The following is a 17,177-nucleotide window of genomic DNA, read 5'->3' on the forward strand; positions in this document are numbered from 1 at the left end:
TCTCTTCCTCCTACAGGGACTTACCTTCTCCCTTCCCCTCCGCCTTCCACTCTCCGCTGTCTCGGGCTTCTTCCGTCGCCTGGCAACCGGTTGCTTCCGGAACTCCGGATCACGTGACCGGATGGTTTGCGGAAAGGATTAGCAGTACTGTCCTTCTTTGTAGTGAATATTCGTCCTCAGTCCAATGTAGTATAGATGGGTAGCTCCAACGCGTTTCGACCTGTTAGGGTCCCAGAGGAAGACCCTAACAGGTCGAAACGCGTTGGAGCTACCCATCTATACTACATTGGACTGAGGACGAATATTCACTACAAAGAAGGACAGTACTGCTAATCCTTTACGCAAACCATCCGGTCACGTGATCCGGAGTTCCGGAAGCAACCGGTTGCCAGGCGACGGAAGAAGCCCGAGACAGCGGAGAGTGGAAGGCGGAGGGGAAGGGAGAAGGTAAGTCCCTGTAGGAGGAAGAGAGGCACGGCCAGCCGCTCGGAGAGCTCCGGCCGGGTCCACTTCGCCTCTGTGACAGGCGCACACCCCAGGTCAGCGGCCCCACAGAGCGGGCCTGATTCGGGCGCTCTACTGTGGGACGTGCTGCAGGAGGAATAGCGCCAGTCCAGGGTCCTTATTCTCCACTCTAACCAAAGCATACACTACCGCTGTCAACTGTTCATCACTTCACAAGCGAATCCTTCACTTCAGAGCACAGATTAGCGGGACGCCGCTGTCTGTATAGACTTGTAAACCGTTTGGACTTTAGTACATATTATCATTAATATTTTTTTGTGGCATTTTTCTTTTTCTTTTTCTTTTTTTCGACTTTACAAAGATTACAGCATTTGTTCTTTCAATTGAACCTTGCACTTCAGAATTTAAGTTCAAACCAGGAGCGTGCCCCAATCACTGATTGACTTTTAAACCGAATTTATACCTGTTGGGAAAGAAAGTATCTCAGCATCTTAGAATAAACAACCCTAAGTATATTACCTGCTTTTTCATTATTGATTTTAGTTTCACTTTATAACCGTATCATTCACCACTACAAATAGGGTTTGAGCGCTGGTTCCCTGTGGATTTATCCACATCTGTATATTTAGAAAAAATAAAGCAATCATGTAATCACTTGCAATGGGCAACACCAACTCTTTTTTTTTTTCTTCTTTACTATTTTGGATCATTTTGGAATAAATATCCCACATTTGGTCTTCAGATTGATTACGGTAGTAGATAGTAAGGATGTTTTAAACTTGCAGAATAAATATCTACATTTTTTATTTTCTTGTGTGTAGGGATCAGGAGATCCACCTGTATGAGCTGTCTAACTTGGAACCATACTGCAGGATTATCGGACTGGACTCTACACCTTTAAAATTAGATTACTGGTAAAGTATGACTATAGACATTACAGTGGGGGACATTTATGAAGGGAATAAAGGACCTTTTTAACTGACATGTGCACAATTACTATTCCCCTATGTAAAGCACTGTTATTACAGCAGAAGTGATTATTAAATAAATGTAAAAGGGCTTTTTAAGTAATTTGTTCTGCACATATATAAAGTTTACAGCAGTGCAGCGCCTCCCTAACCAATATGATGCCCTAGGTAAGATTTTGGCTGGTGCCCACTAGCATCACCGCTATTTCCACCTCTGACTCAGCACACCTTTCCCAGCACCATCACCCCTCACCCATAGCAGTCCTCATTTTGATGCTCCTACCCCCTATATTTTAAATAGGAACAGTCCACACAAAAGAGCTGTGGTGTTGCTGGGAAGGGGCATGGCCACACAATAGTACCCCCCAATTCAAATTACACAATACAGTAGTGCAACTTTATTCACATTATATCATGCGATTGTGTCCCTTATTCACGTTACATCACACTGTAGTACCACTTTACCTTATGTACATTACTCCTCACAGTAGTGCCCCTTATTCTCATTACACCACACCTTATTGCTCTTTATTCACATTAAACCACACAGTAGTGCCCTTTCTATACGTTACGCAACACACTATAGAGCCCTTTACACATATGACACACATTATTAATGTCCTTATAAACTTAATGCGCCTTACACATTTGTCAACCTTTGACCTAATGGCACACATAATGCCCCTTACACATATGCTGCACATTTTGAATGCTCTTATACACATAATGACACACATAATGCCCCTTACACATATGCCGAACACTATTGTACAATTAACTCACCCGCACACAGCACTCACACGGCCGCTAACACTGTGACCTCTGCCTCTGCTTGGATACAGATGTGTCCTCATACATCTTGCCTCAATACGTCATGCAGCAGGATGCCTGGCATGAGTCAGCTGGCAGCTCCCAGCCAGCTCTACTAATGTCGGGCACCTTTTTTTGCTTTAGATGTGTGTTATTTGCATTGCTTCTGCTAATTAAAATGATATGCAGCATGCCTATATTCTGTGTGTGACTGTGGCTGTATCTGCATACGAAATGCTACGTTACAGTGATTTCCAGGAATACACTGTAACGTAGCATATTATATACAGATACAGCTGCAGTCGCACAAAGAATATAGGCATGCGGCATATCATTTTAATCAGCATAAGCTGCTTGTGCCACTAAGCATTCCAAATTCCCTAGGCATTTGCCTAGTTTGCCTATACCTAGGACCGGCCCTGCAGCAGTGCAAAGGGAATACACAAGAGTTATTTAACTTATTAAAGAAGGGAAGAAGCAGGGAAACGGCTGTGCAATACCACACAACTAAAATGCAAATGCAGCAGGAGGCGTCTGTAGGAGATAGACGCCTCCTGCATGCATCTGAGTGCTGCATCCCAAAACTGGTGAGCCGAGTTCAGGCAGTCTGACAACGAAGATCCTGGGCTTGGCACGCCTACAAAACGCCGCTCCTACTTCACCCCCAAGCACCACAGTATGTCACTCATGCTGCGGCTAAAGGGGGACTGCGAGCAATCACACGGGGCCCATTCCGCACATGCGCAGTTCTCCGTAAACCATCGGGTTTGCATACAATTCCGAATCATGCCCTGTGTTTGTTACACTTTAGAGAGGGGTTTAATATTTTTCAAGTGGATAATAATTATTGCAATAATAAGCCCTGTTACATGCGGTCACATTGCCATGAGAACATTACTTTCTTTACATTGGAAGTTGGTGCTGCTAAGTAATCGCTTACTTAAATCTGTATTGTTGTCATGTGATTCAGCCACATATAAGCTGTAAACGTTCCAATCACAATATATTTTTAAGCATTGTTCTATAGGGAAGTTACTGCTGACTTTTACCTGTAAACAGTAAGAATGTACGGTATCAGTAAGCAAAAAGAAATATCTCAAATTCAGAAACCAACAAAACAAAATACTCATAATACTCAGGCAGAAGTCAGGCGCAGCTGATTGGACAGCGGCCTTGGTCCAGCCATTGGTCAGAATGTACACAGTGTATTCCACTCCTATTGAATGGTGTCCCGATCAAATAATGAAACGCACAAAAATAATACTCAAAAATAATATTGGCTGCATTTGTATGCATTTGTCATGTTCTGTTGTTCTCTATGCATGGGCAACTATGTATCGCTAGTTCTCATGTTCTTTGTACTGGTTGTAATTCCCAGGTGTCACACATTGCTGTGATTCCTCCGTAGCAGCTGTTCTTAGGTATGCATCTGCATCTCTGTCCTATCTATAGTGCTCGTCAGCAGGTGCCAAATTCAAAAGTTTGTACTAGTCACAGCTCAGTGCCTGAGGAACGGGCTATTTTACCACTATGTGGTCGTCTGAATTGGTGAATGGATCTTCCATTTCTGATCCACACCCCAGGCTTCATAGGACAGTCATTTCAGTGTGATTCTGCAGGAGACGGCCCGATTGCCGAGTGGTCCTCATATGTTGAGCAGTGAGTGAGGAAGATCTGTCTTGCTGCAGAAGTTGGTGTGAAGTGAGGATAGATGAGTAAGGAAATGCCAGATAGGTGTAGGTTGCAGTAGTCACGGCTGCATTATTTCTAAGCTGGAGGAGCAGGGACATTATTACTGTTTGGACAGGATAGCACTAGATATGGTACTGTGGAGTTGAGAAGACTGGGAGAAAGATGGGATGTGAGGAATAATGTGCAGGGTGGAGAGTGACATAAAGGCTGTGCGTTTTCTTTTGACACTGAGAAAATTGTGGGGAAATGAAGATTTGAGGAGAGGTGATGACAGCGGGAGGAGAGCAGATAATGAGATCTGTTTTGGGCATGTTGAGCGCTAGGTAGCGGTGGGAGATCCATGTGTAGATAGCACAGATACAGTTGGTTACACATAGTGATGGCTCTTACTTCTGGACTTGGACTTGAGTATGGATGGCCGCCTAAGTGGTGTAAAAAAAATATCCTCAAACCAGAAACTCGTGCATGTGCACTAACCCCCTGGTTTCTATGCAATGTGTATTTTGCAGCCCCTAGAAGAACACTAGATCTGATGGAAACACAGGAGAGTGGCTTCCCCATTCTCTGCTATCACATTCTAGACTGGCAGTCCCAGGAGGTCAAAACTCTACCCCTGGGACTGCCTATCCGGCATGTGATTAGCAGATAGTGCTTCCAATGTGGAGCCACTGCAGTAACACAATGATTACTGGGGATGGAGGTGGAGATTTTTACTGGGGGGGGGGGGGGGGGGGGGGTCTGCAGCCACCAAGTGACATCTTCCAATGGTAAAACAAAGTAATAGAGAAGGGGAGAGGTCCCAAAGCGAATGGGTATACAGCAAGAAAAGCAAAGCCATCTTTGAATTTGGAAAGTGGACCTGGGGTGATAAATGACAGCAGTATGAAGGGGAAGAGGAGAGAATAGTGGGAGGGTGTGGGAATCATGCAAGAGAAAGAGAGTAACGGGCTGGCATTATGGCTCTGAAGGTGCAGATTTCCTACTTCACCTTACCAGAGCTGGGAGTGTGGCTGAGGAAGAGTCCCCTGTAGGAGCTGCAGGGGGCGAAGCAGATTTCTGTAATGCCTCTGAGGGACTATGACATTAATAGATCATGGATGGATGTGTGTATATTTGTTAAATAAAAACACATCTCGCCGACGGCGTGGCTTAGCTGCACATGGAGTAGGTAGCAATATCCTGTAGCGCCCAGCCAATAGCCTGATTTTCTCCTATTTTCCTGGTGGTCTAATGGCTTGGCTTACATGGTGGGTGCACTGTGCCCTCCTGCTTACCCTGCACGTGATCCCATGCTGATTGTAACCCGGGTGCCTTACTTACCAGCTCCGGTGTTCGAGAGACCCTCTGCTCGCTTCTTATCCATGGACGGCGGCAGCTCTGGTCTGTGTGACTCCAGCCCCGCCTTCTCTGTGGTGCCCGTCTGCTGCTTCAGAGCTCCTGCCACTGGCTCCTGTCTCTGGCTCTAAACCTCCGCCGGGCGGGGTGAAGTGTGTGGGGTCCGCCGGAATATTCTATTTTGCCTGCTACGTCCTGCTGCGGCCATCTTGAGTAGACCACGTTGTGCCGCCTGCGCTGGTCTCTGCTCTGCGGTTGTGTGCTGACTCTGGTATAACTGCTGTCACATGCCTTGTTGCTCTGTGGCTTCAGCCTCCGCTACAGCTCCTGTTCCTCGGTTCTCCTTCTCTGGATTGTGAAGGTCCTGGGCACGGGGAATAGGGGATTGACCTACGGTTAGTTCTTTCTACTGCATCTTGCTGCTGCCATTTTGGATAAGATTCATCTGTGCATCAGGAGCTGGCCCCTACTTCAGTCATGTTTAACCCTGTTAATACCTTTGGATTCTCGATCTCCACTATCCTGATGGCTATTGCGGAATCCAAGAAAAGGGTTCTTAGTATGTTCGGAGAAGAGACTGCTGCGTGATTGTTTTCCCTGCTGGGCCCACCCGCCTGTGTTGCTACTTTCGAAGCCCTTAAATGAGCCTATATTTGCTATTCCTTCTGCTTCGCCACAACCGGTGGTTAGCGCTGTGGGTTTCTTTGAACAACACATCATACCTGCATTGGAGAAGTTGCAGATTAGTCTTATGTATATTCACCATTGTTTGCAGTTGGTGATGGTGTGTGAGATGTCGGCAGCTGCCTCCATTTCATTGTTGGTTACTGTGTGGTCCCCCATTGTAATTCCATTACAGGTTCCGCAGTGTGATTTTCTAGATACTGGGGGAGACTTGTATTATGTCACTCCAGTCCTTTGGGTGTTAAGGAGAAGGATGGTTCTCTATTCTACAATTTCCATTAAACTGTGGCCTATCCTCCTGGCTACTTGGAGGCTGCTGGACAAGATGGTTGACTGCTTTGTTTATTTACTGGTTACTGATTGTGAGCCGATGGACTACTTGGTTCCGGAGTGGTCTTCTCCACCGGACTGATTTTGTTTATTTTCCAGTCTGTGTGTCCCTTCATTGGTTGCCAGGACCTTTCGATACTCTCTAAACTATTGTGCGCTCTTATGTTTTTTTATGTCTTACCATTTGTGCAGTTTTATTATTTTATTGATCCAAGCTATGTTGCATCTAGATGTCTCTTATTCAAGTGTATATATACCCGTAGATATTGTACTAGATCTGTCGGGTGCTACTTATTTTTATATGTTATGGTCATTTCTCATATCTCCATATTTGCATATACTTCTTTTATGTGGGAGACCTACTCTATATAGACTTCATCCATTTTTCTAGATGCCTCAGTCATTTCCATTTCATTTATCCTTTTTTTTGTGTATGTGGGGTGGGGTGTTAGGTGTTAGACCAGAGGTTCCCAAACTGTGTGCCGTGGCTCCCTGGGGTGCCTCGGGACACTTGCAGGGGTGCCCTGGGTTGGTGGTCCAGGACCAATTCAAATTATTCATGGTCAATATAATAGGCAAAACCAGTGCTGGTGGCTGCCAGTCATAAAATATGTGGTCAAACAGAAGCAAATCTTGTCCCTCACCACACAACTGACCCTAAGGATGACATATAAACGCGATCTACTTAATGTAATATTTCTTTCTAAATTTCTAAATAAGAAATTTTTGGCCTAGGGGTGCCATGAAAAAAAATCTGATATTCTAGGGTGCCGTGATTCAAAAAACTTTGGAAACCACTGTGTTAGACAGTTAAGTCACGTAGCTTAGTGGGGGGTGAGGGGGTTCTGGGGATCCAGGTATACCTAGGTTGGGGTTAGGTTATACAGGGTGGGGGGTTTGGGAGTGGTTTGTTTTTTTGAGGGGGCCTGTTTTTGTTTTGTTATATTTTGGAGGTTTTTTTTGTTTATTTTAAACCTCAGCTATATGGTAGATGTCTCAGGGTATTATTTTTTACTTTTATGCTACATCGATATGCGATTATTCTTTTTTTGGTCTGCATTGTTGATATTTTTGCACCTTTTGTATTGGTCTTTTCACTTTATCCTTGATATACGAGCTCACATGGCGCCTGTGGGTTCTTATTGTTAATTGTTCTACTGTGGGGCATTTGTTATATCCTGCTTATTTAACCTGTATTGTGATTTTTCCTCATTTACATTGCCTGGCCGTATTATTGCTTACATATTGCATATTGTACCATATCTGCCATTGTTGATGTTCTATTATTTTTGGGTGTATAGTCTAAAATTTGCAATAAAAAGTACACAACTAAAAAACAAACAAACAAACATCTTGCCTCCAAAGTGCACAGGAAAGAGGGAGGGGGATCATAGTGGAGACATATGTATAAAGTTGGAAGGGAATACATATGATGTACTGATGGCTGGGATCCTGGCTGTCATGATCCCGACAGTAGGATCCTGGCCACCAGTATGCCGGCAGCGGGACGAGCGATAGAAAGCCCCTTGCGGGCTCTCTGCGCTCGCCACAGGTTATATTCTCCACCTATGGGTGTCGTAGACACCCATAGAGGGAGAAAATTTTGTGGTGCCGGGATTCTGGCGACGGCTTTTATTATTTATTTATTACCAGTTATTTATATAGCGCACACATATTCTGCAGCGCTTTCCAGAGACTATTTGGCCATTCACATCAGTCCCTACCCCAGTGGAGCTTACAGTCTATATTCCCTATCACATGTACACACACACACTCACAGTAGGGTTAATTTTTTGGGGGGATCCAGTTAACCTACCAGTATATTTTTGGATTGTGGGAGGAAACCGGAGTACCCGGAGGAAACCTGCGCAAGCACAGGAAGACTATACAAACTCCACACAGTTAGAGCCATTGTGGGAATCGAACCCATGACCTCAGTGCTGTGAGGCAGTAATGCTAACCATTACACCAGCCGTACTGCATAGTGACTGCCGGGATCTCGACAGGCGGTTTCATGATCGCCTCCCTTTGGAAGGGATGATGTGTTATTTGGTTTATTATTTTTATGCCTTGTGTGTAGATCTGAACATATTTATGGTCTTATTTCTGCAAAAGTGTATATAATTTTAGTGGGTCTGCAAACTTTCTGCCACCACTATGAATACCCCTAATGCATACCTCCCAAATTTCGTCTATGGCAAGGAGGGACATCTGCGCGCGCCTGCCCGAAAAGGGGGTGTGTCCTGTGAAAAGGGGTCGTGGCTTCGCAGGAGGACCCCGCGATCGTGAGCCATGCTGAGGGGGTATGCCCAGCGCTCCGTGAGCTGCTGGCATGCCCCCTCTCCTACTGTCTCCACTGAGTAGACTCTGTGCGCATGCACACAGCGTCTATTCACCGCTGCTCTGCTAAGCAGGGCAGCGAGTACAGGAGCCTCCCAACTGCCCCCCCCCCCCCCCCCCCTGCGCAGATGGGACAGCGGGACAGTCCCAAAAAAAACAGGATTGTCCCGCGAAAATCGGGAGAGTTGGGAGGTATGCCTAATGTATAACAATTGCAATTGTTCTGATTGCAGATGTGTTCCCTATGTTTGTATTTCTCTTATTTATGGTTGTCAAGTAGCTTCCAAAATATAAATTATGTTTTCTCTTTGTAGTGTAACAGACAAGGATGAATGTCTGATTTTATACGGAGACGACAAGGTAAGCTGAGGCTAAACCACGACTGTCTATCCTGCAGGGGAGGCAGATATAACATGTGCAGAGAGAGTTAGATTTGGGTGGGTTATTTTGTTTCTGTGCAAGGTAAATACTGGCTGCTTTATTTTTACACTGCAAATTAGATTGCAGATTGTACACACCACACCCAAATCTAACTCTCTCTGCACATGTTATATCTGCCCCCCCCTGCAGTGCACATGGTTTTGCCCAATTGCTAACCAAATTCCTGCTGCGATCAACTTGGAATTACCCCCATTAGCTGCAGAGACGGCTGATCAGAGCTGTCATTATCACTTATGTCTGTCTGTGCTCTATATTACAGGGATGTGTGAATATTCTTATCTTCACTTCAATAGGAGAAACATTAAGGTAAACACAATCTCTGACAAATATTCCATCCAGGTGCATTAGTATTACATTTAGGGGTAGGATGGGGACCTGTAAGCCATATTACAACCATACTGGAAGTTACACTTGATATATCTTTATTTTTATTGATTTCAAATCATTGTATTAGAGTCCAATGTGTGTATAGAAAGTATTGAGGTTTATGTAATCAATAAATTAGCCTGACCCGTACTCTCCGCTCTACAGAGGGCACTTTCAGCTACCTACCTATTGTTTACATTCTGTATTAACTGAAATTGAGCCATGGCGGAGGCAGTGATTTGTGGGCTGTATATGACAATGACAATGCGGCCTGTCCATTCAATACATACCTTGCAGAGCTTGAAGTTTTACTATTTCCCAGTTAATTGACATTCTTATTTATTGTGGATATCGGATAAGCCAGAATATTTATCATGTGAAGTCCGATAGGCCTGTAAAATGCGTATGCCTCACGCTGCTGGCACTAGGTGTAGGAGATGTGGCCAAGCTGAGAGAGAGAGAGAGGGAGGCGACGCCATGTATGAATTATTGTTTACTTTGACAATATAAACGTTTCATTCTTAGAATGTGGAAGAAGCAGCCCAAACCGAATGGTATAATGTCAACTATTACTATGGACGATGCCGCTCTCTCCCCGAATGTATCTTTCATTCGCTGGAAAGTGCATGGAGATGGGGTAACACAAGTAAGTGCTCACTATCACTACACACACACAACGTATGTGTCTGGCTTGCTGACCAATGTATCATGTCACAGTTAATGAATAAATGAGTCTTACTTGAAATTTTTAAATAAGTGTTTTCAGTTTTCATTGCTGTGACCTCTCTTGTGCAAATGGGTTGTTAAATATATGTCTGTTTCTTTCAGATGAAATACTACGATTCTATTAAAGCTGTCATTTCAGCTTCCAAAGACGAATCTACAGCCTTAGTAATAGGTATATTTTAGCATTACTTTCATTGTTGTAAAGTATGGAAATTACAAGTAAAGTTTTCGCTAGAGGTAAAAGAAGTTTTAAAAACTGGAATATTTGTCTCACTCCACCTTAGGCTGCAGAATTTCACACATTTCCCTGGTACAGTATTACTGTAAAGGGCCCTACACACTAATAGATTTCACTAAACGATATGAACGTTCTCGTTCATTAATAAACGAGAACTCATTCATATCGTTTAGTGTGTAGGCACCAACGATGAACGATGCACGGCCCCGCGCTCCTTCATCGTTGGTGCCCAGTCGCTTATGCATGCAGGCCAATATGGACGAGATTGTCCACCTCCCCCCCGATGCCGGGTCGCCCGTCGGCCGTATCTGCCGTCGGGCATCTCGGCGGCATATTGACGAATGTGTAGGGGGCATGAGTGGTGTACACAGAATTACCACTATCATGTATGCTCCATTCACTCTTCCTCCATTTCTCCTTCCCTTTCCTGTTATAGCCCAACCGCACCAAATAGGAGAATTGTCACACTTGTACACAGTGTAAGATGTTTATCTCACGTAGTGATTTGTTAATGTCGACTCTTATTTGAGATCTTACAATCCAACATACTTTCTCCAAAATATTGATTTTATTTTCTCAGCTAATATATCTGATTCCCACATTGGCACCCTTGGCCAGTTTCCATACCTCTCTTCCAGCAGGCTTAATGCTGTCACTCCTGGCATTGGGTTGTGAGGTCATGTGACAAAACAGACTTACACAATGCAAGTGTCCTTTTTTCCATATCTGTCTCTCTACATGTGTTGGTGACCAGAGAAAGTGGACACTGTCCACATATTTGCACGCAACAAGAATGTACATTTTAAAATTGACATCAAGAAAGCAGCACCTTATCGGGAGAATCGACCAACCAAGATATTATAAGATGCCTATGCAGCCAATAATGCTTGCGCAGTTTGATATAAATATCTCCATCTGTTGGCCTTCAGAAAGCTCTTAGGGACAGTTATCAATGTTCTTCCTTTCTTTTGCTTCTGTTCTCTTTCCAGTAAACTAGATTGGTCAAAACCACTGTAGATGTCCCAATAGATTTGTTATTGCTATATTTCCATGCAAAAGCACCTGAATGTGAGTGATTTCCCATCTGTTGTTATTAAGGTTGCACTGTCGGAAAAACAAATGTAGAGCAGCAAATGAGGGGCATCAGACCCCAGACTAAGTTTGTGAATGGACGACAAGGAAAGATTACCAATGGGGCACCGCAGAAGAGAGCGAGCCGAGACCAGACTGTATTCCAGGTGCACAAAGGGGTGAAAACGTTTGCTTTCTGCAAGAAGAACTGTCTTGTTGTGACCGGTGGATTGGATCGCCTCATTCGAATGTGGAATATTTATGTACCTGGGTAAGATTACCATATTTATAATCTGGTAATACATATCTATCTGTCTGTCTGTCTGTCTGTCTGTCTGTCTGTCTGTCTGTCTGTCTATCTATCTATCTCTGAGGTTCCCAACCACAGTCCTCAAGGCACACTTAGGGGTAAATTTACTATGATGGGATGTTGCCCATACCAACTAATCAGATTCTATTTCTCATTTATCTAGCACCTTCTAGAAGATAATACCTAGAATCTGATTGGTTGCTATTAGCAACATCCCTTCTTAAATAGAACTCCCATCTTAGTACATTTAGCCCTAACAGTCCAGGGTTAAAGGATAGCCATACTTGAGCACAGGTGACTTAATTAGTACCTCAGGTATTTTGATTTAACCATCTCTGCTCAAGCATGGATACCTCTAAAGCCTGGACTGTAAGTGTGAAACACTGGACTTAATAGTGTGCGTGTCACCCAAACACCCCCCTCCCCCGTTACGTGGTATGTCAGCGGTGCCATGCATTGATACATTGCCAAAGACTTTGCTATCTTCTGCCTATGCCCTGTCTGCCCTTATATCACTGGAAAGATTGTGCCAGCCGCAGAAGCTAGGGGGCCCTTGCCCTGTGAATGCCAGTCCTTTCCACCAGTCCCCCATTACCATAAGAATAGTTTGAGCCCCTAATTAATATAGTGTAATTTGCACTTGTTCTTTGTTTCTAGACAAGCAGACGGCATACTGCGTGGTCATACAGCGCCTATATTTTCCCTTGAGATATCTTCTGAAGATAATAGGCTATTTTCCGTTGACACAGACAATGCCGCAAAGGTAAAATAATTTATGTACTATGAGCTGGGTGTACCACAAGGGTCAAGACAGATCTAGTAATCTGCCGGTACATATTTATGATATAGACGGTGACCAGCGATTGCTATGCATGTAAAATCACTATAAAGATCTAGTAATCTGCCGGTACATATTTATGATATAGACGGTGACCAGCGATTGCTATGCATGTAAAATCACTATAAAGATCTAGTAATCTGCCGGTACATATTTATTATATAGACGGTGACCAGTGATTGCTATGCATGTAAAATCACTATAAAGATCTAGTAATCTGCCGGTACATATTTATGATATAGACGGTGACCAGTGATTGCTATGCATGTAAAATCACTATAAAGATCTAGTAATCTGCCGGTACATATTTATTATATAGATGGTGACCAGCGATTGCTATGCATGTAAAATCACTATAAAGATCTAGTAATCTGCCGGTACAGGTTGAGTATCCCATATCCAAATATTCCGAAATACGGAATATTCCGAAATACGGACTTTTTTGAATGAGAGTGAGATAGTGAAACCTTTGTTTTTTGATGACTCAATGTACACAAACTTTGTTTAATACACAAAGTTATTAAAAATATTGTATTAAATGACCCTCAGGCTGTGTTTATAAGGTGTATATGAAACATAAATGAATTGTGTGAATGTAGACACACTTTGTTTAATGTACAAAGTTATAAAAAATATTGGCTAAAATGACCTTCAGGCTGTGTGTATAAGGTGTATATGAAACATAAATGCATTCTGTGCTTAGATTTAGGTCCCATCACCATGATATCTCATTATGGTATGCAATTATTCCAAAATACGGAAAAATCCGATATCCAAAATACCTCTGGTCCCAAGCATTTTGGATAAGGGAGACTCAACCTGTACATATTTATTATATAGACAGTCACCAGCGATTGCTATGCATGTAAAATAACTACAAAGAACAGGTTATCATCCGTAGTAAGAAAAGTTTAGAAGTACAGGAGTTACTAATTATACACACAAAACTAAAAGAAAGCTTAGTCTAGCTATAATATAAATAAAAAGATGAGTCACCAAAACTAATCTAAGCTACATGTACATCTAATAAATAACTCAGCATACTGTGTGTGACTGATGCAGCTGAAGGAATGATCAATCTCCGACTGAACCAGATGAAGTCCTTATTTCATTCTGACAACTCCACAAATGCCGTATTAAGGGCTTGGTGGGTACATAATGCAATTCCTTCTATGGAATCCCCCTGCATTCCCATTTACTATGATGCATATGCAGTCCGCGATGTACGTGCAGTATGCAAATGGTCGCTAGTTGCAGCTGCATTTCATTATACGCATAACTCAGAATCAGGCCCTAAATCTCCAATCAAGAAAATATAAGACAGCAGGCTGACAGCTGAATAATATGTTCTAATCTTAGTTTTCTGGCGCGTTTCAGGGCGCTCAGATTTTTCCTCAGGGTCAGTGCTACCACCAGGCATGCCAAAGTCATCACCTAGGCCACCAAGGTCTTGGACATATTGTTAATAGGGCCAGATGTACTAAGCCATGAAAAGTGATAAAGTAGAAGGCAACAAAGTACCAGCCAACCAGCTCCTGTCAATTTTTAAACACTGTACAGCCTGTAACATGGCAGTTAGGAGCTGATTGGATAGTACTTTATCACTCTCCACTTTATCACTCTTCAAGGCATAGAACATCTGGCCCGTTGTCACTTGTTTAGTATTATTTCCCATGTGACCCCTTCCTTTCTGAATGTTGGTCGTCCTGGGTATTAAATGAAACACACACCCATTTCCTCATTGGCTTACAATGGGGAACAAGGCGATGTGTTTAATTATGGCAAAAAACAATAGTCAAGATCTAAATTCACCCATGTATAATTAAGGTGTACCTGAACTTTACCCGGTACAGGATCACAGCTGACCCCATAAATACAGTAGTCGGCTACCTTGTTGTATAAAAGCTTATTTATAATATGATATTCAAATACTGTGAAGGTTATGTAAATTCTAACCGAGAACTCTACATTTATAGATTACACAAACTCCCACATGTCCCAGCGTTCACAGACAGTCCTGATGCTGCTCTTTTTATTAAAATAAAACGTCGCATTCACCTTGACCTATCCCCAAAAAATAGGGACTACGTTGATAAGACGCACATTCCTGTTATTATTGTTTCATCATCATCATCATTGATTTGTAAGGTGTTATAGTGCGCCGGCCCCAGGTCTACTAACACTCTGTGCAAGAATTGTTTGGAGTGCCCCCCAATCCAACTATGTACGTAATGAATAGTCTCAACCAAAGAGAATAGGCCCCCAACAGGTAATGGGATATCCTTTAGTGATACAATTACCCGCAATACGCTCTGTTTTGTTGTGGTATTGAATTATAAGTGGGGAGATGCAATTCAGATGTAGATCTAAGAGCATATTCCAAGATAAGGCTGAGATGTATGAGGAGGTGTTGTTAAGGGCTTTGTAGGTAAGGGTAACTATGCTGTATCTATTTCATTGTAATTGGCAGAATAAACAAATAGAGATTGTGGAGTCTTCAGACCAAATGTAATACATATATAAGATAGATGAACTATTACTTTATATTACTATTACATGTATTCAACAATACTAAAATCTAAAACAGAAATAACGTGTAAGATCTGTGGTATGTTTAGTCTCAGAGGAAAGCTTGTTTTCCCCATGCATTGTATAGAATGGTTCCATGTTCCCTCTAGTGGAAGGTTTTGGCATTACAGTTTCCTACATTTACAGGTTACATTCCTTCATTGTGCTTCTTGCAAATAGCTCTAATTATATACAAATACATAAATAAACCATGTGTACCTAAGTGACAGGATCTACATATTATATGTATGCAGTGGGAAGATGTAACATCGCAGGAATAAGAAATGAGTGAACAGGGCAAAGTATTAACATTTATTTGCAGTTAAAATCCGACAAGTATGGGATGTTTGCCTGGCATAAACCAGGTGCTTATGCTTCTTAAAATAGTTGCCAATCTGCAAATAGTCACAATTGCTGCTCATTATTGAAAGCCAGGTTTGCATCAGCTCCAAAGGGGAGATAAATAAAAATACCAATAATAACATGATATGGACTACTGTATGTAATGTCTTATAACAGGAATATTAGAGTTAAAAACAATATAAGCATCCAACAGCCCTATAATAAATTCCAGCCACTCCTGCCCCTTCTCCACTGTGTACGACTTCAGTGCGATGGATGAGGAAACCGTTCTGGTCAGGCTTCTGGTTGCTCTGTGGCAGTATGGCTGTTCCAGCAAGGCTTCTCATGGAATCCCAGCACATAAAGGTCAAAGGGCACGTCTGATTTCCCTTTAAAAGTTATTCCAAATAAGTTATTCCAAATAATGTGAAGAAAAGTTCAAGAACAATGTCGGTTCTATATCTGTTTTATATTTTTACCGATCATTTATACAAAGTAAATACTACTTCTAAAGTGGGTATATGTGTTACAATTCATTATTGCCAGACGTACAGTCTCACATAGGTACTGTGTGAATAAAATTGCATTTTTCCATCTCTCATTTGTTTTAGATTTGGGATATACGTACTACTACCTGTTTATTCAGCACCTGGTCGAAAATCAGCGGGATCAGAGGAGAACTGAGTGCTTGCCAGTATGTCCCTTACCTCAAAGCACTTTGTATGGTCACCGATTCCATCAACCTTCTGAAAATCAAGTCACAGTAAGTACGAATCTTTTTTTTTTTTTTTTTCACCTGTCATTATTGATAAGATGTATACAAAATGGTTCTTGTGGCCAGGTGAGGTCTGCCACAGGTGGGGAAGCCAGAACTTCCCATAGCAGTTCACTGTTTCTTCACTCGAGGTGGAAACTAACCTTTACCCTCTACAGTCCAGTATTATCGTTAGGTACACCTGAAACTCTGAATGAGAACCCCACACACTGAGCGCCAGCCACTGACTGAGGAGAAGCAGCCACTCCATGTCAGTATAGTGCTGTTAGAGTAGCACCTGATATAATGTCACTGCTCAGCGCCACTTTCCCAGAGTTAAGGGTACAGGAGATATTGCTTCCCCTTCCCACCTTCTAAGATAGGAAGCAAGAGAGGTTGGGGGGAACCATCTCTGAGTACTCTGAGTACACGCTTGCTGTTTGTAATCAACATTTTCATAATCATTATTCGCTAGTAAGGATCCTTTTGCTGTATACTTTACACTGTCAGTGTCTCTTTCAGCATATTGATGCTGAGGGTATCATCATCTTTTTATGGCGATACCCTATAGAAGCCTATGGGCTTCTTACCGCATCCCACCGCTCACGCCGACCCCCTCATCTGCATCCTTGCAGACTCCCAGCGCGCTCCACGATCCTCTAACCTCCTTCTCCCCCGCAGCACAGCCATTTGTCCTTCCAGCTTCAGGGGGGAAGAGGAACCCAGGGAATCCCTGTACACTCCCAGCCATGGGAGGTGACGGACCAGACAGCGACCCCTCCCAACCCTCTCACAGGTATCGCAGGGGGCCTCTGTCATCGCATTGCGATGCTAATCGCATGTTAGTACATATGCGATTAGCATCGCTGCGATGGGCCGCGATGTATGTTAGTACGTCC

At 43.0% G+C, this 17,177-nt stretch overlaps 1 protein-coding gene across 1 annotated transcript in view; it reads left to right on the plus strand.

Annotated features, from left to right (window-relative positions):
• LOC134990638 (WD repeat-containing protein on Y chromosome-like) overlaps positions 1-17,177 on the plus strand; it is a 146,993-nt gene that overhangs the window by 76,958 nt on the left and 52,858 nt on the right. The window contains exons 9-16 of the mRNA XM_063950709.1: positions 1,287-1,379; positions 8,939-8,984; positions 9,325-9,371; positions 9,957-10,077; positions 10,260-10,329; positions 11,494-11,737; positions 12,434-12,539; positions 16,136-16,287. Of these exons, the coding sequence (XP_063806779.1) occupies positions 1,287-1,379; positions 8,939-8,984; positions 9,325-9,371; positions 9,957-10,077; positions 10,260-10,329; positions 11,494-11,737; positions 12,434-12,539; positions 16,136-16,287 (879 nt within the window). The remainder of the gene's footprint in view (positions 1-1,286; positions 1,380-8,938; positions 8,985-9,324; positions 9,372-9,956; positions 10,078-10,259; positions 10,330-11,493; positions 11,738-12,433; positions 12,540-16,135; positions 16,288-17,177) is intronic.

The sequence above is a fragment of the Pseudophryne corroboree genome, chromosome 2 (assembly GCF_028390025.1).
Source record: "Pseudophryne corroboree isolate aPseCor3 chromosome 2, aPseCor3.hap2, whole genome shotgun sequence".
In the NCBI taxonomy this organism is placed as follows: Eukaryota; Metazoa; Chordata; class Amphibia; order Anura; family Myobatrachidae; genus Pseudophryne; species Pseudophryne corroboree.